The sequence below is a fragment of the Platichthys flesus genome, chromosome 18 (genome assembly GCF_949316205.1).
Source record: "Platichthys flesus chromosome 18, fPlaFle2.1, whole genome shotgun sequence".
In the NCBI taxonomy this organism is placed as follows: domain Eukaryota; kingdom Metazoa; phylum Chordata; class Actinopteri; order Pleuronectiformes; family Pleuronectidae; genus Platichthys; species Platichthys flesus.
In genome coordinates this window covers 11,165,195-11,189,905 of record NC_084962.1, presented here as the reverse complement: position 1 = coordinate 11,189,905, position 24,711 = coordinate 11,165,195, and the positions used below count along the sequence as shown (strand labels likewise).

Here is a 24,711-nt window from a genome sequence, read left to right as displayed (position 1 = left end):
TTCTGGTGTGTGTGTGTGAGTGTGACCATAATTGGGTTTTGATTGAAACCCCTACAACCCAAATAAAATAGGTTGGGGGGGGGGGGGGGGATGAGAAGCATCGGGGGCCGCGCATTTATGAAACAAGACTAACTCGGGATGTAATAGATATTTGGGAAGTTTAAGGCGATATTTCTTCAACAGGTTCGAAAAAGGGAACCGAATACAACAGCCCGGTCGGAAGTGTCATTAGCTGATGGAGCGGTAATGACAACAAAGCATTGAGAGAGCCTGATGATGAAATGAGCTGAGACATTAGTGGTGTCAAGACAATTGAGACCCACTTTGACTACAAGGCCAAAACTGTCATTAAATGATGTATCATATTAAACAGCACTGGGTCAACGGGTCAAAATGAACAGAGCAGAGTGATTAGGGTTAATTACACGTTGAGAAATTATCTTTTTTTTTCATGTGTTTTCTATGGAGATTGTTTGAAACTTTGAAACCTGGGCTGATACGCACTGCAACACAAGAAAACACACGCAGCTAGACAAAAACATCATCAATTTGACACATACGGCAAATACCAAATCCCCAGACCACCAAACCCTTTAACACAACTGAAGTGTTTCCAGGGGACAGGGAAATTGAAGAACAGCACTGGGCTTGTTGTTGTTGTTGCCATGGTTTGTGACTTGTAATGATGTCCATCCCTCAGTGTTGTTGGAAAATAAAAGTTTTGTGTTCTTATTTTAACATTCGGTTTGTATGATTCTGATGTTTTTCATCATGCGGGATAAAGGAACATTGCTATTGGCTTTTCGCCGCAGAGAGGAGACAGCAGGCTACAGCTGCCAGTCCCAACCGACTGCATGTGACAGTGGAAAACATTCATTTGAATTCTTTAAGTCTAAAAGAATGCTACGTGTAACTCATAAATCAGAAGCAATGAGGAGGAGCCGGCGCCTTAAGAAAAAACACATGAGCGGGAAAGCCGAACACTCCGACCACTTAGATAAGTTAATTAATTAATTTCAATTATTTCCAGGCTGCTGTGACAGCTGAGGCAGCAAGAGGGAAGGCTGTAGTTAATGAAGACAGAGATGTAGAAGAGGAGGAGGAGGAGGAGGAGGAGGAGGAGGAGGACAGCAGCAGTCAACATGTTGCTGTGGGACATTCTGACCCTTGGATTGTTTGGTACTGAAATTGTGGGAACTACTGATACAACACTCTTACAAGCCCAAACACACGTGCTTCAAAACAAGGCAAGATTACAGCAAGTTCACAGCCACACGATCTTTACTCTGTTTAGGATTCTCTGTTGTAGCTGATTGGTCCAAGGTCAACAGAACTATGGTCTGGAAACATGTCCGAACATATATCTCCTTAAATAATAGAGGGACAATCTAAAACTTATATTGTTCAAAAGTTATTCCACATCATATGTGATCACAGGAAAAGTTAAGAAGTCACAAAGAAGGCCGAACATTTTAACTTTGTTTTTCCAGATATCTGAATCCTGTGGGACTGGAGACATGATGTAAATCTTATATAGATCAAAAACATAATTCACGATTATATGGTAGAATAATGACATCCTGCCTAAATTGTAATGTGGTTAAAAAAAAGTAAGCATTCCCAAAAAAGGATATATCCAGCAAGCACGCAGGGTATATGCAACGTTCCTCCTTTTCCATTCATGTCGTTATAGTCTATAATTTAGACATTAGGCATAGACTTTGCCCGTTTCAAACAGTAATGTCCATCCTGTGTAGTTAACGTGTGTGCTCTGTCAACCCCTGCAGCATCAGTACCTGTCTGTAATGTCCTGGGTAGGATGTGTTCTCATCACCAACACGCACAAGTGGGCAGTTAAGTTGCTTTGGACAGAAAAGCATTTGCCAAATGAACGAATATAAAAGTAAATGTGTTCATCCCGTGGAGCAGAAGATGCCAACATTTACAAGAATAAAAGTCCAACACTGCTCCACGTTCATCATGCATTAACTTTACCTTCACACACCAGTCTAAATAGCATCCTCCAACTTTGGAAATATTGCGAGTATACATCCTGCCTGACAGGTCGGTATTTGCATGTTGTGTCTTCCCTCTGAACTAAATGAACAGTTTGAACACTTTGGACCGAGCGATTGGCCCTTTTCGTGGATAGATGAGATCAAGTGGAGGCTTGAGGTGTACAGGGGACTTATGAGAAGGCAGGGCAGAAACAGGAGAGGATATACGAGTCTGAATGGAATTATTCAACTCTGGGCCTAGCCTGTAGAATTACAAACCAGGAAAACCAATCACCGACTCAAGGTCTTCCTAGGGCGAAACAACGGGGCTGCATGAAACCAATAGTGCTGAGATTGCGTTGCACGTAGGGAAAATGGGGCAAGATGATCTGATCTACAGGCCTGTCTTTAATTTGCTAGATTTAAATGACAGACTCTCGACACAAGTCTTCTATCTCATGCATGAGCGACCGGCGAATTAAAGGAAAAGATGAGGCAGATACTTGTAATTGGGCGTAATTACTGACAACCTCATCTCAGGAGCCAGGGCCTATAGCTGCTGGGAAGGTCACACACATTTAAATGCAAATGGTGGCCCGGCGCCAAACAAGTGTACGTTTCAGGTTTAATTTTCTCCTTTTGCCTCGGCTGTCTCTCCAAAGACGACCTGTCTGCGCACAGAGGCATTAGGACTGTCCCCCACCGAGAGCCATTCTGTCCATGTGTCTGTTCCACTTCAGCCTCTCACCGCCTGTCTGTCACGTTCTGCTCAACTGGATGAACACAGCTCATGAGCCATGGCGCCCTGAGCACATATGATCTAAAAAAACTTATATATACAGTCTTTTATATGATCAGACAACATTTGGAGGCTTTCAGTGTAGACAGTGGATTTCCTGCTGTACAGTCAAACCAGTTTCTTTTATCACACAAATTTTTACAACAAGAAAACCCACATTTTTCTTCTTTTTAGGGAGTTTTAGGTTCAGATGGCAATTGTCTAAGCTTTATAAAAAAGCTCTCGTCATATGAATGCAGATAAAAGGCTGATAGTGTGGTCGAGCTAGAAATGGAACCCAGAAAGTCTCCTGGCCCAGATTCTGCATATTCACATCCAGAATCTGTCTCTCGAGATCTGAATTACATGTAATCGAGTGAAGCTTGATTATTCAGATCGACTCTCAGGAGACCATTGACTGTCTATAGAGAAAATCTTCATATGGGTCTGACATGTTTTTGATGCGTTCAATATACAATTACTGCAATCCATAAAAATGACAATAACAATTAACTGTCCACCTACAAAACACAAAAATATGCTCGAAAAGCCATCTGCTCAGAACATACAATCTCCACACACACACACGTCACGCACGCACACACACACGCACACACACACAAAGTACACAAGACAATATCTCCAGGGATATTAGATAGAAGCAGAGGGCCATACCGTGCTGAACTCGCTGTCAGCGGGGAGCACCAGTAATGAAATTGCATATGCATACAGTAGCATAGGCCACAGACTGGCTGATCTGACAGCACAACAGCAAAACACACGACAGGCAAAACACGGTGAGGAAATATCAAAGCGAGAGGAAAATAGGAAACGCTGAAAGAGAGGGGAAGGAGGGCGATGTGGAAAGAGGCGAAGGAGGGCGGGAGACATCGGGAAACAAAACGAGTCCCTGCACAGAGCTTGGAACAGACGCGTCTAATCTCGCACAGGGTAAAGCAAGAAAACTAAACAAACAGCCACAAAGCGAGATATTAAAGGCGCCAGATGCAGCCGGGCTGGCGCAATCCCTTACATATACGCTCCACTGTAAACATATTCATGAGGTGTGTGCCGAGGAACCCTGTCAAGGCTCCATCTTGGACGTACATAAAGAGTTTCTGCAAACCAGCCGCGCTGAAAGGTGAATAGGAAACTGCGCCGCGGCATTCATCACAAGCCTTCATTGCACATGACAGCTTGTGTGTGAAGTGGAGCCTACAGGCACAGACCACAGTATGAGAGAACGCTGCTGCAGCTACAGAGGAGGGGGGAAAAAAACAACACAAGTCTGAATTTTTCACGAGGCCCCCGTGATTATGTTTGTTAATCATTCACCCAGGTCCTCAGAGATACAGAACAACAACATTAAAGAAAAAAAAAGGCCAACGCCAAAGAGACGTCGGACAAAACACACTGCGCATTCTGTTTGAAGTCAAATCAGAGAAGGCATTTGGTATTTCATGAATTTCATTTTCACCATTTTGAAACAAAAAAAAAGAAAAGAGAAAAGGCAACTTGAAGAAACAGTCGAAAGTAAACAGGAGAACAATTGACTGCTTTTGTAAGGATTATGGTATTTGGGCACCTTCTGCTTCATTTCCTGGATGTTTGGGTTTTTTCCCCCCCGTGTTTTGTTCTTCCACCAACTGTGTCTCAACTCAGGAGACCGACCTTTGAACTGCATTTGAAGACTGATTGCGTCACAGTGGCATGACTAGGCTGTCCCATCTCGATGGCTCCTCCAACGCGTCCTTCCAAGGTTCCCCCCCAAAGCCAACCTATCCCAGGATTCTTTGCACTTTGGTCATGAATCATTGTTCAGAGAGATAATCGCCCCAAAGGACCAGACATCCGATGCAATGTTTTCACTGTTGAATGGAAGAATCAGACCAAACAGCTAACAGTCGACATGTTTATGAAAAAATAATAATAAATGGCACTGGACCTTGAATAACTACAGAGCTGTTGCTAGGCAATGGCATTAGGGGAGGGCCGAGCTGGCGACGCAGATCACGGGAATTCTCCGTAGACCAGATGTTCTCATTATGGTTCAGCCTTCACTAAGCTAGTGTGTGCTGCTGACTGACTGGCCTTGACCCCTGGTTCCTGCTCCTCCATGCACCTCCTCCCTTCACTCACCGAGAGAATTTAAGGGCAGCTCCGCACCTCCTCACCAGAACGCCGCCTTACACTGTGATATTGTTACTCCAGCCAAACTCCTACTAATCTGCCAATGGCTTTTTCTTTGGTCTTTGCCTCAGGATCACCTGCACACAAAACGTTTGCATAAGACCAGAGTGGAGAGGGGGGGGGGGGGGGGGGGGGAATCATCTGTTTTGATATGTTGTGGTTTGAAGTTGTGGCCTTGAAGCTGCTACGAGTGGCTGGTCGTTCTTACATTAAGGCTTAATGTGTTTAAACCAAACAGAAAAATAACCTTCACCGCTTAGTCAGACAACAACAACCTCAATTAAACCTCTTTATATACTTAGAGCAGTTCTATACCAATAGCATAAGAATATAGAGTAAGGTGTTATTTCTTGTTCAAATCGTTTCTTTCTTTGAAACATCCCATCCTATATCAACAAGGTGTGGATTTCATAAGTGAGGACAACTGTAATAATTATGTTAATCATTCATATACAGCTTTAAGATTCTACCCACTGATAACTGGTTAACCTGGAGCTGAACGGGTTAACACACAAAGAGTAATTTAAAATGCTATTTGTGTAACAGGCCGGCTAATGTTTTCACAGCAAATGTGAATTACTCAATCACAACAACTATGGAGGTATTTTTGAAAAAGATGCCACTGTCATTCAGAACACTCGTGCATTTATTGTCTGGCTGAGCCGACGTTCACCTTTTGTGCTTATTTTCTTTTTTTTTTGGTGGCATTCACTGATTGAATTCTTATTCTGCCAAGTTCTCCGTCTGCTCCTTTCACACATTTAACAAAGGCTCCTTAACACAGCGAGAGGATGGGGTGGGGGGGGATTGATGGGGTAGAATGAAGGAAACAGAAAAGTATTGAGATATTGAAGGATACTGTATGACATTGCCAAATTTTATTTTTTTTCATTTTTAAAGCATATTCGGGGAGAGAAGAAATGTAAGAGGGGGGGGAATAGGAAATGGACGTAGGAAGCTGGAGGAGGAGGGAAAATACTGCGAGAGGCGGACAGAAGCACCTCAAGCTGCAGAAAATTGAAGGCCATTTTAGATTCAAGGCACACGGTATATCCTGAGATTATTGACTCAAATTGTCAGCAAGGGGAGAGGAGGCGTTCGCGGGCGAGAAGCAGGCAGACGGAGAGCGAAAAAGAGGAGAGGAAATAGAATGAGAGGCTTGAAGTAATGTGCTGAATGGTAAAAAAAAAAGCAAGATACAAAGAGGAGAAAGGATAGAAAGGGAGTAAGTGAAGAGAAAGGTGAAGTGTATGCAAAAGTGGGATGAGGAGGAGGAGAAGAGAGGGACGGGTGAAAGAGGAGAGGAAAACATTTGTTTTTCAAGATCAGGGGCCGGGATTGGACAGGGACAAGAGGTCTCGAAGAGGAAACACTCGAGACTTCATCTGCAGGACGACATGAGGGTCGCACATGCTCACACGCAGCGATACCTGTTAGACCAGAGGAGGGTTGGGAAATCAGGAGGCTCGGAGCAACGCCGCCGTGTGTGCATGTGTGTGCGCCAGAGCATGTACATGTGTGTCTGCATTTAGCTTTCAGCGATTTTAAGAGGCAACATGAAGCCCTGGGGAGAGCGGGTAGCTGCACTCTTACCCCACTTACTCTGTCTGGAATTAAACATCCATTCATTCAGGCCGTGTCTGACCTCCAACTGACAGAGCAGCCATTTTTACCTGGCGGCTCTGTGGGAGGAGAGTTCTCTGCCCTACATCTCACAGCCTCCCCCGCTCGCTCTCAGGCTCAGCACAGGATACTGTCACTCTGATTTATAACACGAATGTCCTGAGTCAAAGGTCAGTGGATGTACTATACAACAACTTTTACTTTAAAAAAAAGTGAATGATTTCATTCACATTTACTTGTATGCTACTGAATGGACCATTCTGACTGGAAAACAATTCAAATTTTTCGAGAAGGTAAATTTTTGTGGTCTTCGTGACAATGAATTGTCATTAATCTTAATATAGAACTGTCCCTAGCTGTTCTGAAGATTAACATCGTGGGTTTGAAAAGCCTCCACTTACTAGAAGGTCGGTGGTTCAATATCCGGCTCCACTAGTCTGAATCCCGAAGTGTCCTTGGGCAAGACAAAAAAGGCGGATAGAAGCACTGTATGAGTGAGTACGTGTGTGGATGAATGTGACTTCCACTGTACAGCGCGTTGAGTGGTCAATAGGACTGGAAAAGAAGGATATAAATAGAGTTTAGTTAGGCTCCAACTTCATCACTTCCCTGGATAAGATTACAGTAATGGGGAGTGATGAGCTTAAATCTTTACCCCCCCTGGATGCTGTGGTGGCGGAGGGGCTCAGCCGACAGGCAGCGACACTGACGCAGGGCAGCAGAGGCGTTGACAGTCAAAGGGAAAGATGGGAAATCTTTGCAGCGTTAATAGAGCCCAAAATTGAGAGGGTGTGTATTACAGAGGATTGTGGGCTGTTAAAGCTGCGCAGATCAATTTGGCTCTCTGAACTGACTCGAAAGCATCGCTGTAGTTCATTTACTGTAGATTGTTTGTAAGATCTCTGGAAACTTTCTTAGAATTTCCTGGTAGAGCAACTGCAATTTAAGATGGGGCTTAATAGTTATCGATTTTAATGGAACTATATTATTCCAGACGTTAAAGACACAATGTGATTGACAGCGCCCTCTGCAGCGTCACATGCTTGTAGAGAAAAAACAAGCCTCACCTCTCCCATTCCTGAACCAGAAGAGTTGCCAATGTAAAAAATAACACCAAACTCAGTTCATCATTATTCACGAACTTGCTGGACCTGATTCTGGTCACATAAGCTGCGACTCTCCGTCCCCAAAGTTCCATTGAGCACGAACAGACGAACAAGGATTAGGAGCTGGAATGACAGTGGCCCCATTCTTCCCATTCCACGTCGGTGAAACTTCAAACAAATTTTAAAGCTGCTTTAAGATGAAAACGTCGGGTTGTGTTGCTTTAAAGAGCTGGGATATGCACCGGATCTCCTCCTGAAACTTTAGTACAGCTTTTGTTTCAAAGGGACACGTCCCCATTCTTCTCTTCTTTCAAAATATCTCTGGAAGACACAGGGTGGAATATCCATCACAGTCGGTTGTAGAATATGCTAATCGTGAAGAGCAGACGTTCAATTCAGGCCGTGACATTTTAACAAAAAGAAAAACAATTACAAAACACTTTTCTCATTCCGTCTGTGGTTGTGCCGAGTGAGTCACGTTTTACGCGACTCCCGGTCCAGTTCCTTCTTTGACTTTCTAATTATCTAAAACAGAAAAAAACAAATGAGACGCCGCTTTAATTGCATTGGTCGCTGCTTGTACCCCTGAAAATGCATTGCATGCCAAACGTCATCTCAAAGCCCAAGTTTATATTTTATATTTTTATTCAATAATTGAATAAAACCAACCTTTATGTAACAGACTTAATTTCCACCCATTGGTGTGCTTGTCTTCTCTCTGAGGAGAAGATAAACTCGAGATAAGACAATAAAATAATAGAGAAGCACATAATCGACCATACAATGATATTCATGGTTATATAATGTGATTATCGCCTATACAAAGAAACTTAGAACGGAGAAAACCCGGCTGTTTAAGGAGTGATATTTCATATTGCTGAATGGCAGATTATTGGTATATGAACATGGGAGTTTGTGCTGTTGTGAGGGTTTATGAGCGTGTGAGGGATTACAGCGTCTCGGGAGGTTAAATGAGGAGAGCTCTCTTCGGGGACAGTTGTGGTTTGTGCTGCGGCTTGTTCATTTTGTGATTCTGCGGTTGAGAGGGAGAAGAAAGGAGCAAAGACAAAGCAAAGAGGATTGAGTTTGTGACTCCGAGCCAAACGCCGGCCTCCCCACAGACCGCAGTGGCGATCCAAACCCCAGTAAGCAGCATCAGAGAGCAGCAGAGAGCCAGTGCAGGGACAAACCCTGTCTCAACATCACAGGAAGGATCCACTGTGCTGCTGGACAACACACAATCACCGAGGCATCCGGAAATTTGCACAGTTGATGTTTGCTTACTGTCTAGTTTCCGTTTCCATTGGAGGATAAGAGACATGGGCATGCCTCTTTATTCTTTTAAAAATGGTTAATTGGCTTCCCAGCAGTCGGGATCGCCTTTAGTATCACAGGATTGGCCAAACTTCTGAAAAAGAAGGAGCAAAAGAGCCAAGTCAGAAACCAACATACGCCAGGAAGTTCAACATTTAGAGCAAGTATTAAGGGCTCGCTTCTTTGAGAGTTATAACGAATAATCTTAGTAGCGTTAGTCATGTCAGACTTTTATATAATATGATAAAGATCAACAGGAGTTAAGTCAGAGGGCTTTACAAGCACGACAAACGACAAAAATAAAAGGATAAAAAAGTTAAAACAGAGCAAGAGAGGAGGCAAAAAAAGTCACAAGAATAAAGTGAATGAGATAAAATAAACAGAATTATAAAACACAACAAGGCTGAATAAATAGATACAAAAAATGCTGGATTTTAATAAAGTGATTAAATATGGCTTAAAGTGGCAAAATTATTTAATAAAGGAAGGTAAATAAAGGTCAAAACTGCAGTCTTGGTCCAGTGGACACGTTTCTAATAACTCTGCTACATAAACTGCAGGAAAACAGTTATTAGCTCATTTGATTTGTCATTAAAATATGTATATTGAGGTAATTTCAATGATTACAAACAGTCTCGACTGTGCAAAAAAACATAAGACCATACATTTCAAAATGGAGGTATTCCATTTTGTACGAGTTGTTTGATGAGAGTTATCTTTTGTACAAAACTGTCTTATAAACTGAGAACTTTGTCTCATTGCGACAAACAGTCAGTCTGCAAAACAGCCACTGAACAAGCCACTGGAAACCAAGAATGAATTCAGCAGCCGATGTCAAGCTAATGCTACTTTAACGCTCTTGCTAAGAAATAGTCCCTTTTAATTCTCAGCTTGGATCCAAGTTCTTAAGTCGAAAGCTTTGAGCTAGAAACCAAAATAAATGTTGTAAAAAGCTCCTGCTACAGTTTCACCATCCCCAGTGAAACGGTGCTTGGATGCAGACTGTGAACATGAGGAGACGGAGAGTGCGTTTGAGACGTGACGAAGGCCGAGAGGCACGAGCCATCCCAGGTTCAGCTCCTAAATTAACTGCTTCCATAACTGTGATAATAGCAACTATGCTCCTGACATATTACTGAGCCACCAGGGGGCTCTAGGGAAGGGATCGTATCTTAAGCACCACAACTTAACCACAGTGAAATGAATTATACGCCCCCAATGCAGCTCCACTTTTAATTTATCTTTCTGTACTTGTGTGTGCAGGCATGCATGAATATGAATGTGTGTGTGTGCGTGTACGCCCAGTCTCAAGGCCCTACAATCCATAACAGGAATGTTCCACCTTGCCCCTGATGTGAACCCCCTACATCACGCCTTATTGTCTCCCACTTCTCGGTTCTCACACACACACACACTAATCAGGGCGAGGCAGCCGTTGTACGAGGCAAAGGTCTGCGGGGCTGTTTGATAGCAGATTAGGTTGGCGTGTTAGACAAGGGACCGGGGCCACACAGGAGGGAGTCACATGCTAAATCTCACACACACACACACACACACACACACGCACCCCCATGCAGTCCCAGTCCCATACTCAACTACATGGTACATGGGCACACGGAAAAAGAAACACACCTTTTGAAGACAGACCCTCAACCTGACTCCTGCTGCTGCTTGGCGAAAGCGACTCAGATGGTTGAATATCGCAGCACAGAAGAAAACAAAGCACAGGCTCGGTGTTGCTGCAACAATCGACTTGGTAGTTTCAGTCCCGAGTTTTTACAACTGCTGAACCGCTTTTTAGATGTTGGAATGTGAGCAAAAATGTGGTGTCGGTGAGTTAAGCTGTCATCAGACATGAACTCCAGGTCACGATAGCGGGAAAATAGCTGGGTCGCCTAGGCGAGGAATGGGGCCTGGTTAGAGAATTCAAGAGAAAGTAGAGGAAATTCCTGTGGAAATCAAATGTTTGTCGGCGTCTTCTACGTGTTGGACAGCTCTTTTTCATACTGAGTTATTTGTATTTCAGAGTGTGTTGCATGTTAGAAAAACAATCACATCAATCACTTGCTACTGGTGAATTCCCCAGACAATAATCCTGCTGTGTTCTCACATGGGCTCACCCCGACATTCCCTGAGAAACCCAATTCTATCTCACTCGGACGTTAGCTTTGTCAAAAACAATCACACTAGATGAATTCAGGAGAAAATCCGGAGTTCAGTGCACGTCTGAGAGCGGGTTCAGACAGCAGCTGCCATCGGCCATCATGACCAATCTCATTTTCTCTAAATATACTTTGCATTTATGCTGCATAAGCTAATCATGCTGCATTTCCTGATGAGAACACTTAAGCCCAAGAATAAAAAAAGCCTCTCTCAAGGGGAACTTCATGTTGTTGTGCATAAGTGAATGCACAGTTCCTTAAATTAAATTAACTGGGGAGAAGATAATGCTTTTGCCAACACTGGTGCGGTGGGTCAGTGGCACTGTTGTTAACACTTTAGAGAAAACAACACAGACACAGTGGTAGAGTTTATGATGAGATCCAATCAATTATTCACATCACAACCTCATGAAGATACCATCCAATATAAAAACAATCTACAAGCATGTGTACTCAATGAATGAAATACATTTGATGTTTTTGTTTGCTTTTTAATAAAGGCTTCACGTGCAAATAAAAGAAATCCATTCTGTAAAACATAAGCTGTGTGCGGTGGACCTTGGGTACCGTACGTTTGACTTCGGAATTGCACTGGGGCGCCTGGTAATAACAGACAAACTCCCACTGTGCCCCTCCTGACAGTCAAATTCACAGCAAGTCAATAAGAACACAACCACATGGAGGTGAGAACGCAGCTCGTTCAAGAATCCAGTTCAAAACACCACTCAGCAAACGATTATATTGACAATATTTTATTTTATTTATTACAACAAAAATATAAGAGTTATGACACATCCAGCTGTTAAATATTAAAGATAAAGTATGAAAAAGTTCAGCATCTAAACACCTATGTTATAAATGTCATTGCATCATTGTGTACTTACATTGGACACAATATTTCCAACAATTTTCAAACCCTGAAAAAATCCAAAATTGTATTCATTTTGTTCGCCTTTAAATTGCATCATATCCGCTTTACCTGTGGCTTTGTCCGTCTCTGCTGTAACTTCCGGTGACAACGTGAATACAATTTGTGGGTGATGTGTATAATTCCCATGATCCTGCGCTGCATCATCAAACTAGGTCTTCTGTTATTGTTTTACTGGCAGAGTTACATTTTGTGTCTTCAATTTTTTAATTTCTACTTCTGTGTTGTTATCATGCAATGAAAACATATCTTAAATTGATGCTACAAAATTCTTCAACAATCTGAATCAAATTGCAATAGATCAAAAGTGAAAAGCTTTGATCTAAAAAGTTTTGTCCACTTTGATTCTTCACTATAATTGCAATTGTATTTTAACGTCATATTTTTCAGTGTAATTGTTACAATTTTACTGTTTTTCAATGCCGCAGATCTTCACACGATCCCTCAGCCATAAGGAACACTGCAGTAAAGTAGCCGAGGGTGAAACTTGAAGAGACACCGATAAACGATACATTTATTTTTAGCTTCCCCAGGAATCATCCATCAGCTGGACCAGTTGTCTCAGTCAACACTTGTCACTCCGCCAGATGTTCAGTCAGCGGCTCCAATCAAAACAACTTAGCTGACAGAGATAAGGGGAATGGGAAACACAAACAGCTAATATACGCTAATGTGCTGGATGGTGAGCGGGCTTTTGTTTGAACAGCGAGTTAACGCCACTGATCTCCAAGTGCTAATTGTTTTGACCTTAAGTTATCTGGGTGAAGTTTGATTGAAAACATGTTGACACGCGGAGGAGGCTACAAGGTCTTTCACCGCGGAGTTGGCTGATTTACGGAAACATTTGATGGTTCGATGCCTTGCTCGTGGGCTCTTTGGCACCAGAACGCTTCTTAGATCTTGAGATCTCGGGTGAGAATAATATCTCACTATCACTATTGCATTGTTTTTGCAATGCTTGTACATCAATTTTTGTTGTGCTGTTTATTTAAGTCAATGCCTCTACAAGCAATGTTAACCAAACACAAAAATAAAAACTGCATCTTGTGCTTTTTTACAGCCATCCTCCAAATATATTTCACAACAGTTGCATCAGCCACAGCAGCTTGAGTCGGAGCGTTCAAGGTTGTATGAGCAAAATGTGTGTGTGCAGTGGGTATAACAATCTCTGGATCGATCCCTTCTCCCAATTGATTCAGTGTGGTCAAAACTCAGAGAGGACTCTTAAAAGAGGGAAGCTGACCGCTACGTTTGGATGGCTGTGATCGTACTGCACTGCTGGCTTTGTGCACAAGGAATAACATAACATTTGTGTCCATGGAAATGACCTCTGTCTGACCTCTTTAATACCGCACCCTCAATCTCATACTGAGAGGCACACACACAAAACCACATATACACACACACATACACACACACACACACACACACACACACACACACACATATACGGTCTGGTGGTGTTGCTGATGTTGGCACATTTGAGCTCTGGGACAAGAGCTGCTTCATTGGCACTGATTACCGCTTTATCCTTCCCTTGCAAACACCAGCCAACATCACCCTGCATACCAATGGACTAAACCAACCAGAGAGAGATAAAGGGGAAGAGGGGGAATTAATGAAGAGCGAGTAAAAGAGGGAGAGATTAAAGGTTAAAAAATGTTTTTAAAAAGAACATTGTTTGGCCAGACCAGCGAAGTTAGCAGGTAAAATAAAAAATAAAATCAGGAAAGGTATATTTCATAGATGAATTGAACAGTAGTATATAGTCTTGACAGTATATTTTATTTTTTGTGTCAGGTTGAGTATGTTTGTCTGTGTGAATCCCTCATGTTGTCTCAACCATATCCTCTGGATCCGTGTCTTTCTTCTACTATTTCTTTCATTTCTATATAAATGAAGTGTTCTGAAAAAGTACTCGCCCCCTTCCTGGTTTCTTATGTTTTTGCATATTTGTCACACTTACATCTTTCAGATCATTAAACCAATTTTTATATTAGACAAAGATGCCAGAGTAAATATAAAATGCAGTTTTTAAATGATGATTTCATTTATTAAGGGAAAAAAAGCTTTCCAAGCCTACCTGGCCCTATGTGACAATAATTGCCCCCCATGATAAACCATGAATGAATTGTGAATCAGAACATTTTTTGGAAAGCTGAATTCAATTTCAATAGCCACAACCAGGCCTGATTACTGCCAGACCTGTTGGATAATTAAATCACTTAAACAGAACCTGTCTGACAAAGTGAAGTCAAGGCTAAAAGATCTCAAAAAGCAACACATCATCTATAGAAATTCAAAAACAGATGAGACACAAAGTAATTGACATGTATTAGTCAAGGGTAAGGGTTTACGAAGCCATTTCTAAGGCTTTGGGATTTCAGTGAACCACGGTGAGAGCCATTATCCATATATCGAGAAGACTTGGAACAGTGGTGGACCTTCCCAGGAGTGGCCGGCCTACCAAAATTACTCCAATTGCACATCGACGACTCATCCAGGAGGTCATAAAAGACCCCAGAACAACATCTAAGGAACTGCAGGCCTCACCTGCCTCAGTTACGGTCAGTGTTCGTGATTCAAAAATAAGAAAGAGACAGGGCAAAAATGGCATCAATGATCCGAAAAACAACAGCATGTCCACCTTTGAATGGATTCTGATTGAGATGCTGTGGCATGACCTTAAACAAGCCGTTTATACTAAAAAACCCTACAATGTGGCTGAATTAAAACTATTCTGCAAATAAGAGTGGGCCAAAATTCCTCCACAGCGACGTGAAAGACTCATTGCCAGTTATCGCAAATGCTTGATTGCAGTTGTTGCCGCCAAGGGTGGCACAACCAGTTATTAGGTTTAGGGGGCAATTACTTTTTCACAAAGGACCAGGTAGGTTTGGATAGCTTTTTTCACTTAATAAGTGAAATTATTGATTTAAAAACGGCATTTTGTATTTACTTGGGTTATCTTTGTCTAATATTAAAATTTGTTTGATGATCTGAATCATTTAAGTTTGAAAAATATGACCAAAAATTTAAAAATCTTCTCGCTGACATCACACCTGTTCTTAAATCTCTACACCGGCTGCTTTTGTGATTTTAGAGTTTTACTGCTCATGTTTAAACCTCCTCGTGGAGCTGCTCCCAAATACACAACAGACACGTCAGTCTAATAAAACCCAGCAAGACACCTGAGATCACTGGGGAGTGGTCTGCTCGTGGTACCCAGGGTAGAATCTAAACATGAGGAGCAGCTTTTAGTCACAGCCCTGGAACCAACTGCCTGATGATCTCAGTAGTGCTCCATCCATTGCAAATGGTTGAAGAAGTGCCTTTAACCCAGCTTTTTCTATTAGGTCAAACCTCGCATTTTATTCAATTTTTTATTTTGTTATCGTACATATTTCTACATCTATTCCCTTTTTGTTTAGCTTTAAACCTTTTTTTTAAATTTCATATACATCTAACCTTTTTATTTCTCTTACCTGTTTTAATCTTTTCCTCTATTTTTACTTCTCTTTTCATTCATTTATTTTGCTTGACAATTTGTTTGTACATTACCTCTCCCTCCCTGTGTGAAAGGTGCCTGAAACAAAATTGCCTTGCACTACATTTTATGCTTCTTCAACAGGGGTCGTGTTTACCATGTTTCAGGAGGAGAGTCCATGAACACCGCCTCTTGTGATAGTTTCTGAAACATGGTTTAGTATTTTCCTTAAAGTAATCCTCGAATAATTTTCCCAACACTTGCATCAGGACCCTGCAAATTGGTTCAGTGTGTCCAAGGCTGTATAAGCAAAATGTGTTCATTCCCAATCGATTCAGTTTGGTCAAAACACAGATCAAATCTAAATTATTGAACATATATTACCTACATATTGTACTATATATTTTGTACTTGTTTTTGTCTGTTTTTTGTTGTGATTTGCTATTTTCTTTAGTGTATTTTCTTTATTGGTGTCAGGAACTTGTTATCATGTCTTCAAAAGGTGCTTTGCAAATAGACTTTTCTCACTACTTAACACTGACCTCTTTCATTCGATGGCTGGAGCTTCCACTCTTTGGTAAGGCGTCTGATGTCAGAAGGTAGTGATGATGATTTTAATGTGTTCCTTGACTCTTTCATGAACTCCTTTCTTCTGTTGAGCCACAGCCCATGATGGCCAAGCGGTTTGGAGGAAATTGTGTTTAAAGCCCACTGAAAAAATGATATATAAAAATATAATGTTTTAAAACGCAAAACTATTAAGTTATTATTAATTTCAAAAGGCTATCCTCCTTTTGTGATTCTTTCAAGTGAGCAAAATGAAATACTGTCGTTAGAGGCTTTATTCTTAGGCTGGCGTTTTAGTCAAAAGTGTTTACAGGATATTGAATGGTTTCTTACATTCCAGAGAGAACCCAGGAGGTCCAGTTACTGCAGCTCTACATACGACGGGTTTGGAATTACTTCATTTCAGGGAATCAGGGTTATTAAGCAACATTCCCTGCTCAGTTTTTTTTTTTCGTACTGTGAAATTGTTTTGAGATAGGTATATCACTTCTTTTGACCACCCATGGATAAGGCTATTACATTCATTTAAAAGGAGAGAAGAGAAAAGGAAAGATAAAAGGTTTCACTTTCAGCACATAATAAACGACGATTGGTGAACAGATCTTACCTGATTTATGCCACCGTACATTTTAAGTGAGCTACGACCTTCTGGCAACTCAGCACATTGAACATTCACACTATTATTTTTTGAACTACATCAGATCAAACTAGACTATAATTCCCCTCTGTCAGTTCAGTAGAGAGAGAGACAGAATTCAGCGTGCATGCCTTTCACTGTGAAAGGTACAAGTCTTTTCAGAAGAGAGCGACTGTAGCAGCATTAAGTTGGAGATGGAGGCGAGTCGAATCCGCACAAGTTAACATTCACAGCCACATCGATGGGCTTCTGATGTGTCAGGCGAGGGCCCACTGAATGTCTCACAGTCTGAGGAGAGCTGATAAGACCTGACGGAAAACCTGCTTCTCTGTGGGAAATAGACGGAGTTGGAACAAAACACATGACACACACACACACACACACACACACACACACGCTCACAAAACCCTCCACACACAGGATTGAAGTGGTGTTAGACAAAAGAAGGGGATTTGAATTAAATATAACATCTATGTTGGGAAGTCTCTGTCTGTCGCAGGGGGTAAATAGAACTAATGAATTTTGCAGAACGTTTCTGAGAACGTAATAGACAAATTGGAAAATCAAATAATGCCAAAGCCAAAATAAATCATTGCTTAATGGAAAATCTCAGCAGATGACTAAACTTGCAATCCAACTTTCAATTCAGTTCCCCCCCACCCCTAACAAACCTGTAGAATGCTGAAAACAAAAACACAAAAAACAAACACATTTATCCATTTTGAGATGGACATTGTGCAAACAAAGATAAAGACACAGAGAGACAGATGAAGCTGTTATGTATCACAATGGGCGGACGGGCTGCACTCGGATGGAGCATGGAGGGACACTTTTGGAACTGGTGTTATACAGAAACCCACTTGTGCCAATTCAATCCCCCCTCTTGGCAAAATAATCATTTCATGACCAAATCATTCCAATTTCTTCCCCTGTTGAATTGACGCCTTATGTGACTGCCTGGATGTAAACCAGATTGAAAGACTCAACTGCTTTTACATTACTGAACATATATTAAAGCTATACTTTCCTTATGCAAGCATGCTTGGTGAGTTTAGGAACATGACCAAACAAGGAATTAAACTGTCATCTACAGTATTGCAGTGTCCGCTATCTCTAGATGTCTCTCTCCTATCGTTTATAGAAACAGACGATGGGATAATTAATATGCTCTGACAGCCTAATAGATTGCCACGTATCGGGTTATTTACGCTGATTTGGACCAGTGTTTATTTTAGTCAAAATAAAGGGGGCTGACAACGAGAAGAAAGGACATGGACTAGACTCTGGAAAAAAAACAGTGTCAAACTTTACAATACAAGTAGCATAGCATAGCATAGCATGGCATAGTATATAATAACATAATATGGCATAACAAAACATAGCACAGCATAGCTTGACGTGACATAGCATATTATAACATTGCATGAAATAGCATAGCATAACAAAACATTGCGGAGCATAGAAGAGCAAAAGATAGCATTCCTTTCATTCAATAACATATCATAGCATACCATAACTTAGCAGGGCATAACATCATAACATAAAGCATGGAATAAAACAACACTTAGTTGCTGAACATAGCATAATATAGTAAAGAATAACATAAAAGACCACATGCTTGCTTAGTGTTTTACTAATCCTGGCGAAGACACCAAGCTCCACTCTTCTATCCCACCGAGATTAAGAGGCTCAGGTGAAGAAATACCCCCCGTGGGAAAGTCTTGGCTGTGATTATAGATATGATGCTGATGTTGATGGCTGCCATCTGCATCACATACACAACTTAAATTACAGCCATAAAGAAAAGATATGCTGGAGGGTATAATTGCTTTTGTGCAGCATTTTCTGACAAAAGCCTTTTGTGTTTTACACAAGCCCTGAAACAACAAATGAAATAAGAACTCGTCTTTGGCAAATGCGTGAATATATACAAAAATTAACATCTAACACAACTCAAACACTTTGCAATAAAAACACTGTCATTTTGAGTCTGCAATAATTCCACATCCATAGGAGAAAATGCATTACACCAGCCATTCCACCTATGCAAGTGCTGCTGTGAATAATTTACATAAGTGTCTTTATATACCATGACACACAAACAGACAAGTTAATTGCAAAGTAATTGTAGATGCATCTGCAGCATTTTTCCTGCTGCCTGTTCCGTTTGGCTCTTGACTTGATAGAACACAGTTCTGTTTCTCACACTGGGCAACAACTCACCCGGCAACCAGAAAAACTCACTACCCAAGCACTTTCTTAATTGATGGCGCCATATATTTATTTCCAAAAAAATGATATTCCCTTTCCTCTCGGGAGAAACCTTTGTGGTGGATCTTTCTCAAACTTTTTGGCACTGTCACAAAATTGCAAGAGTGAGAACACAGAGAGCAGTGGCTCTAAAGAGAAGAATACGCCGCGGGAGAGTTGAATAGTTGGAACTGAAGGTGTGCGAGCTCATTTCTCCATTACCACCACTTTAGACTTAAACTTAATAATTCACATCAAACAGCAGACCCCTGACTCAGTCTTGTGCAGCGTTGAGCGGGATGCACATCTCTTGCCTGACCCTGCCTCCAGCTGACCCTGCTCTCTGACCTCCCTGAAAAACCCAGCCACTTAAGAAATCAGGAGCAAAAGACAGAGATACAGCAACTACACACACAACTAACAAGAGAGATGTGCTGCAAGTTATACAGACAACAACAAAAGGCTTTTTCAAGGGGCAAAAATGAACCCACCTGGATTACTTTTACACTGCAGCTCATTTTCCAACACCACAATACTTTAATATAGTCAAAAGCTGAATCATAGACCGTGTGGAGATGGAGGACGTGTATCTCCACTTCCTCCCACTATCCAGAAATGAGGCCAAAATATCCAAGACCGCTGGAATATCATATGGAGCCCCGAGTCTGAGCGGTAGTGATCAGGGGATGGAACCACAGTATCATGAGTTTGTCTCCGCTGTCAATCAGGACATTTCACCCTATTTTAATAGCATCAAATAATTAATATAAAAAAAACTTACTGGAAACATGAGCTCTTGGACAAACATTGGTTTGGTACCCAAAATCCCAGAAACCATCTTCCAGAAAAGTTATATAAACGTCTACTTTGATATATTTGTTTGGTCCATGTCCCGTCCACTACCATGAGGAGCCTGGATTTACAACCTATACTACAGCAAGCCACCAGAGGGCAATCAAGATGCTTTGGCTACACATTTAGGCAGCTGATACATCATCCATCTTTATATAGTCTAAAAACCACCGACACACCTAGTTATAGGTGAGATATTGACATGTTTCAGCGTGCTGCAGCTCTAACACTCAGAAAGAGAGGTACATGCACACTCATGCACTTAAGATCTGTAGGACTAAAAAAAAACAGATGTACACAAGCCTCTCTTCTGATGTGTGGGGCCTTATCTTCATAAAACACACAACCTTCCTACTGCATTCATACGGTACAACAAAGGCTGTCTCACTCTCTTACTCAAAAGTATGGTGCGTGTATGGGTACAACACATGTTACGGTATCATGAAGAAGTGAGAGAAAATTGTGAAGTGAATTTGTATATTTGTGTTCACAGGAGAGGAGCTCGGTGAGATGCTGACACACACACCAACACACACACACACACACACACTGATGTTGAATGAATTTGTGGACAGCTGAGCGTTTGTTTTGTCCGCATGGTATGGCGCTGCCGCGTATATGATTTAGTTAGTAATTAGGGAATCGAGTCATATCCAATTATTGGGGTTGTGAAATATCACCCTGTCTCAGTAGTTACTCCAGTACTGTCTGCACCCTGCCTTATTATTACGCCAGCCGCATATATGATTAGGTGTGTGTGTGTAAAAGAGACAGAGAGAGACACACAGAAAGAATGTGAGGGATAGCTAGTTCTGTGGGTATATATGTGTGTGTGTGTGTGTGAGTGTGTGTGTGTGTGTGTGTGTGTCCAGCAAAGGGTGGCCTCTACAAAGGAAACTCATTTCTGCTCATAGATTATAGGTGGCGGGACCACATGGCTAAAGAAACTTCAGCCAAACGCGCTGCTGACAGTCCCGTGACACCTGGTGTGTGTGTGTGGCTCTGTATTCGGGGGCCGACTTCATGCCCATGGAGTGAAAAAATTAAAATCAATCTCATATATATAGTATATCTCCCTCTGTGTGTGACTTTTAGTACATGGACGCACACAAAGCACAACATCATAAACAGCTCCAGTTATTAATTAAAAGTCGATCAGCCGGATACATGCACACCTGCTCCCTGCCTCCCTCTCTCTCGCTCTCTCGCTCTCTCATGAAAATGTAAACAATGCAGAAGGATGTACACATAGCTCCAGGAGTGTGTGTACTTGTGTACTTGTGAGGGTGCCTGTTTGTGGGAGAGAGGGTGTTAAATCAACACAATCATATCTCACCTAGAGGTAAAGACGGCCACCATCCAGTCCCTGGTCTTTGTCACCAAAGGAAACAAAGACCAGGGACTGTTCCATGTCAGCAACTGGAGAGCTGCTATCTCCACACCATCTGGGTGAGGACAAGAAGAGAGAGATACGCTTACTGGAGATCTTTGGATGCTGCCAGGTGGAGGAAAATGAAAATGGGGAAACAGATGAAGAGATCTCTGATGTGCAGTACGACGCACAAAACCTGCACCTCCACATAAAGGCTGGATATTGAAAAAAGGCAAGGTGGCTCTCTGCTCTGGGCAGTGGTGATTAAAGGAGAGGTGGCAGCAGAGTGTGGATGACACAAGTGTACGCACATTTATCTTCCAAGCACAGTAACACTACATTATACATGCAAAAGTGACTCGCTGGCTGAAATCTGATATGCATTTCATTCTAGTCATATTCGGCTCCTACACATGTCACCAATGCAAAATAAAATATGATAGAGTTTTTATTAATCTCTTGGTGTGTAGTCCATTCTTTTGTTCCCACCTTGCACACAAACACCTGCCTCCCGCCCCTCCCTCCCTCCAGCAACACACACACACACACAAACACACAGAGATAAACACGCACAGTGACAGATGTGTTGTAATCATTCTACTAGTTAAACATTGGGGCTGATGGACAAAAGCTATTCGTGTATTCAGGAAAGGTGGAAACACATTTGTTATGTCCAACAGCAACAGCGTGCGCGCGATAACGGCGCAGCTCTGGAGCGTTTGTTTTTTTCTAGATAGCAGAGATGTTTATGGCACATCAGAGCGCAGTAAAAAGCTCCAGCTCCTCTCATATGCTCTTCTCGAGATATGCAGCCTCTTATCGCCGGTGGCTGCTGCCTTTAACTTGCCTATACGGACTCCGCTGATCATGTAGAGAATTCCACAGCTCCCTCTGACAACAAAAACCATGCCACGGTAACAGCCGCCTATCGCCCCTTGCCGCCCTGCTCGCACTCGATTGGATCGCTTGCTTGACGGGCGTGTGCCTCCGCGGCATCCATTGGCTCGGTGCGTAATGGACCCGTGACTGTGCACCAGTGAGACCCTGTGAGGGCGGAGCGCGCCGGCCGAGGCAGAGCTCTCCTTGGTACTTAAACGGAGCTGGCGCTGAAAGAAGGGAAGTACTGGCACGCACGACAGCCGGAGCGGCCGGTACTCGGCGCGAAGCGTGACACCCAAGTGTGAGAAGAAAGAGGGAAGGAGGAGAGCAGGGGACCGTGCAGCCCTCTGTGCCGATGGACAACAAGGATATTTAACCGCTTGCCCGGGGAGCGCACAGGTATCCTGTTTTTCTCGGTCTTGTTCCATTCGGAGCCGTGCGTAAAGGCACAACATCGGCTTTTATATACAGTTCCGGTCCATCTCCAAGCTCTTTTTACGCAGAAACCTCAGACCCTTTTACCTCGCTTCATTCTCCTGCATGCGGAGCAGCCGTCTCTTTTTACATTCCTCTGGAACTAATGATTGGCTAATGGGTGTAAAGTGCGCAAGGGACAGAGGATCCTTGATTATGTTTGTGTACTCTTTCGGCTCAATAACAAGCGAGAGCTCCTGTCTATTTTGTGTCTGCTGGGAAGTGCTGAGTGCTTCCGTAGCCTACTCTCTTATCAACTGCCCATAGGGATTTACAAGCAGCCAGGGTTTCATGCGTAAAGTGTGGCGCCCCGTGAAAGTGACTATATTTTGCACGACGTTGCATTTTACTCTATTGACCACGTCGCTCTATCTGTCATCCTCTCTTTCAGACACCGCAGTCCATGCCTCTGCCTTGCCAGGTCATTGATGGGAAATCAACTGGATCGGATCACCCACCTCAACTACAGCGAGCTGCCCACGGGGGATCCGTCCGGGCTGGAGAAGGACGAGCTTCGGGTCGGCGTCGCCTACTTCTTCTCTGACGAAGAGGAGGAGGTGGACGACCGCACTCCGTCTGACTGCGGCTTCACCAAGGACCACAGCCCGGCCGAGGAGGGACCGTTCTCGGTCAGCGAGGTGGAGTACTCCGCGTTCCGCTCCCAGGAATGCATCTTCTCCAAGCTGCGGGAGAACGAGGACCTGAATGTGTACTCGGCCAAAACTTTGCTGACTATGTGCAAACCGGGGGACCTGCTGGAGCTGGTGGCCACGGCGCAAGCCCCCCACTGGGCCATCTACGAGCAGGACGACCGGGTCATCCACCTGCACAAGGGCGAGATCCGAAAGGACAGCCTGCTTGAGATCAGCAGCGGTCGCCACGGGAGGATAGTGAACAATCGGTACCGGTACCGGCCGCTCCCCCCCGACCTGGTGATGCAGAACGCAGCGGGACACCTGGGCCTGCGCAGCGAGGAGATATGCTGGACCAACCCGGAAAGTTTCGCAGCGTGGTGTCGCTTTGGCAAACGGGAGTTTAAAGCCGGGGGAGAGGCGCACTCGGCGGAGCAGCAGTATTTCCTCAAAGTGCATCTGACCGGCAGCGGGGTGCACACTCTGGTCTTTCGCAGCCTGGAGGACATGATCCGGGAGAGGAGGCGAGTGGACGCCAGTGGAATTCTCAAAGAGCTGTCTCTGGTGAATGGGGGCAAGGAGTGATCAGGGATTCCGTTTGATAGCTCCCCCCACCACCACCACCACCAGCCTCTCCCCCATCTCCCCCATCAAGCTGCCTCGTCTCCGCCAGCGCGCACGGACGCACAGTTTCTTTTGCGCCCATACAAGCACACAGACGCACGCACATGCAAAAAAAAAAGGACCTGTTGGGTTGTTGGACTGTCTGCCTTGTCACGCACGGACCCCGGGCTGCCGTCTGGACCTCACGAGGCATCCTGTGGAATTTCTCATCCAAATTGGCGAGTGTTGAAAACAAACTAGGAGAGAGCGCGCGGCCACATAAACAGACAACGCCCCTTTCACATTAGAATTCGTGCTGAGTGGTGGTGGGGGGACGCACGAGTTCGAAACCAATCCATTGCCCCCAACCACATTACGCACAAGGCTCGGTTTGGTTTTCAGTTTTTTTTTTTTATTTCTCGGGATAATGATGGAAATATGACTAACATTAACGGCCCCTCTCTCTGCAAAGGGCGCCTGCTGCGGCAGACCAGACGGTGAGGTGGGAGGTGGGGGCGGTGGGAGGGGGTGAAACATAGGATCCGGGGTGGCTCTGGAAAAGTCTCCCTTCTATTTTTTTACTGTTAGCTTTAAAGACCATGCCACACAGACCCAAGCCACTAACACAGACTAGACCTCGGACAGTCCCAGGCTACACAGTTGCCTATACAACGAAGTGTTTCTTGGCTTGTTCAAGCTCCCCCCTTTTTGGCCATATTGAGAGTATTGTCATTTTTCACAATGCTGTCATCCTCAATCCACAGCACTGGATGTATGTGTAAGCTGTATTCCTATTGGTTTGAGTCCCTTATTTTTGTATTTCAGTTTCAGTGGATTTAACCCTGATCTATCTCTCTCTC

The 24,711-nt window shown here is 43.3% G+C and overlaps 1 protein-coding gene across 1 annotated transcript; it reads left to right on the top strand.

Annotated features, from left to right (window-relative positions):
* Nucleotides 1-22,402: 22,402 nt before the first annotated feature.
* On the top strand, nt 22,403-24,351 carry lratd1 (LRAT domain containing 1). The gene is made up of 2 exons (XM_062410730.1): nt 22,403-22,541; nt 23,008-24,351. Exon 2 carries the CDS (start codon nt 23,045-23,047, stop codon nt 23,831-23,833), a length of 789 nt encoding a protein of 262 aa, XP_062266714.1. The 5' UTR covers nt 22,403-22,541; nt 23,008-23,044; the 3' UTR covers nt 23,834-24,351.
* Nucleotides 24,352-24,711: the final 360 nt, after the last annotated feature.